This window comes from Colobus angolensis, unplaced genomic scaffold (genome assembly GCF_000951035.1).
Source record: "Colobus angolensis palliatus isolate OR3802 unplaced genomic scaffold, Cang.pa_1.0 Scaffold134, whole genome shotgun sequence".
NCBI lineage: Eukaryota > Metazoa > Chordata > Mammalia > Primates > Cercopithecidae > Colobus > Colobus angolensis.
This window is the reverse complement of record NW_012114422.1, coordinates 2,824,932-2,827,636: the sequence shown is the minus strand read 5'-3', so window position 1 is coordinate 2,827,636 and position 2,705 is coordinate 2,824,932. Positions and strand designations below refer to the sequence as shown.

The 2,705-nt window shown below is 37.7% G+C and overlaps 1 protein-coding gene across 1 annotated transcript in view; it reads right to left on the bottom strand.

Moving 5' to 3' along the window:
* Nucleotides 1–2,705, bottom strand: part of FAM151B (family with sequence similarity 151, member B) — a 49,511-nt gene that overhangs the window by 16,791 nt on the left and 30,015 nt on the right. Inside the window, exon 4 of the mRNA XM_011934334.1 lies at nt 784–1,001. Within this exon, the coding sequence (XP_011789724.1) occupies nt 784–1,001 (218 nt within the window). The remainder of the gene's footprint in view (nt 1–783; nt 1,002–2,705) is intronic.

The window sequence follows — 2,705 nt, the reverse complement described above, 5'->3', positions numbered from 1 at the left end:
ATAAATATATCTATATACACACACACACTTTTTTTTTTTTGGGACAGAGTCTCACTCTGTTGTCCAGGCTGAAGTGCAGTGGCACAATCTTGGCTCACTACAACCTCCACCTCCTGGGTTCAAGCGATTCTCCTGCCTCAGCCTCCTGAGTAGCTATAGCTGCGACTACAGGCACATGCTACCATGCGTGGCTAACTTTTGTATTTTTAGTAGAGATGGGGTTTAGCCATGTTGGCCAGGTTGGTCTCGAACTCCTGACCTCAAGTGATCCGCCCACCTCAGCCTCCCAAAGTGTGGTGATTGTAGGCATGAGCCAACACGCCCAGCCAGAATATATCTATTTTAAGTAACTCTATACTCTATCAAAAGCAAGTTGTAAAAAATATTGGTCAGTCAGTAAAGGAACATTTTACAGAAATCTTAAGTGAATATGTTAGTTTAGCTGCTGATTTCCTGATAAAAAGAAGGGAAATATTCCACTTTCCTTTAAAATCTGGAAAATTATATTTTTAAAAATTAGAAAAAGAGATTGCTAACAAAAGCTTTACTTATATGACTATAAATGTATGAACTCTCTTAAAATTTGCAGCATCACCAGTGAACATGGCATCTACCTGAAAGAGCAGACGGAAGGGTCTACACATACCTGAAGGGTCAGGCCTTTTTTTCCATTAGGCTTAGATTTTGTCGAATGGGTTTTGGGCTTTGTATTAAAGATAACATTTTTATACCTGGAGGATATTTTAATTTGACCAACAAGAAATACATTATTAGAATTATTACCTTCATTGACTTTCTCAGGATGCCATCCTGTTGTCCAACCCAGGGAAAACGTCACATCTGGAAAGAAGAATGTCACGGTGTCTAAAAATGGTTTTGCATCTATTACTTTGCTATTTCCATTTGGACCAGGAAGAATATCGGCATTAATCCATACAGGGCGCCTCAGATGCCTCTTCACATTTTCCAAGAGCATCATGGATGGTTCTACAGCTGCCAGACTAAAAATATAATTTGTTGTCAATGAGATTCCTTAGGTAAAGTAAAAAGAAATTCTTTTAGACTGGTGGTCTTAATGTTCTCAAATTCGTAAGAAAAATACAATAATGTCTGGGTTAAATAAAATCAGAGATCACATAGCACCAGAGGGAAAAGCAAACATATGCCATATCTCTAAATGTTGAATTGTGCTTATTATTCACGAATATACCTTAAAGAGTCTATAAGTATACGAATAGTTGCACTACTTGTGGACAAAATAGAGGTTTCAAAACTCCATATTAGGATCACTTATTGTGAAAACAGTTTTTAAAAAGACACAAATATTAACTTGTTAGAGAATGTATAAATAAGATAAATGAAATACTCTTAATAACCTGTAAATTCACATTTATGAAATATCCAAGTGGATCCAAGCTCTGTATCTCTAATTCAGGCTCATGAACCTGGAGAAAAAAAGTAGCTTCTGTCCTTTATGCATTCTTGGGTAAGTTTGGATACATAAACACTATTCTAAAAATGACTGCAAAATATAAAATTATAGTATTTTCTTCAAGTTTCTGTTTTATTTTTCTTCTTTTATTGTAAGAACCTTTTCTGAAAACTAGAAACATGCGTATTTTAGTTTAAATTTAAAAAGCAACTTCACTCTTTTTACTTCCCTACATATATTCTAGCTGATACCCACAGACTTTGAAACAGTAGGGTATTCTAGCTGATACCTACAGACTTTGAAACAGTAGGGTTTTAATCAGCTTCCATAATTTTTTACTTGCCTATGTTCATTTATAAGAAAATGACCTTGTAGTGAATATTGTAATGGGAGGCTAAGAATTTTGGAGATGGATATTGGAGGGGAGAACACTCACCAACCCCTCCTCACATTTCCCTCTCTCTTCCTAAGAGACGGCAGTACTTCTATCTATACTTCTATCTCTCTTCTCTCCACTCCTTTTGGGCCACCTACTCTAAGAGGAGAAATTTAAATAATCTTATTATTTATTGGGTTATGTTTGCCAGTGAGCAAGGATACTATGTACTAAAACCAGAGGAACCCAGGCTCTATCCCTTAGCCTCTAGCCCCTTTCCCTCTGCTCCCATGTGGTACATTTCCTTCTCACTCTTCTGCCCCTGAATGGAGGGCCTAGATTTTAGTGGATTAATAAACCCTAATGCTGGACTCTGCAGACTTTAATTCAGATGCTGTCATTTGTCTCTTTTAAATTCTCCCTGCCTTGCCCTGTGTCAATACTATGTTAAAACCACAATTCTGAGATCCAATGCTGTACTTCCTACAAAATTGCATTTTTGGTAGCAAGCAACTTGTACCTGTGATTCCAAAGTTTGCTTGCCTGTCAGTCCCATAGCAGCAGCCAAGCCCCCACGAGGTGCTGCTTTTCATGGGTGGAGTAAGGGCAAACCTTGAACTAATCCATGCATGTCTCCTGCCAAGCTCCTCTTTTTCCAGAAAGGACTCTGATTTCTTAATAAATCTGGTGTCCATGGAATCTGGGTTAAATACTAATTTCCAGTTTACATTTCAAGAGGGAGCCTCTTAGGCTTTCTCAATTTAGTAAGCTGCCATAGAGTGGTTTAAGATCGATTCTCCATCTGATAATATCCAGTTTCTTTTTTTTTTTTTGAGATGGAGTTTTGCTCTGTCACCCAGGCTGGAGTGCAATGGTGTGATCTCGGCTCACTGCAAC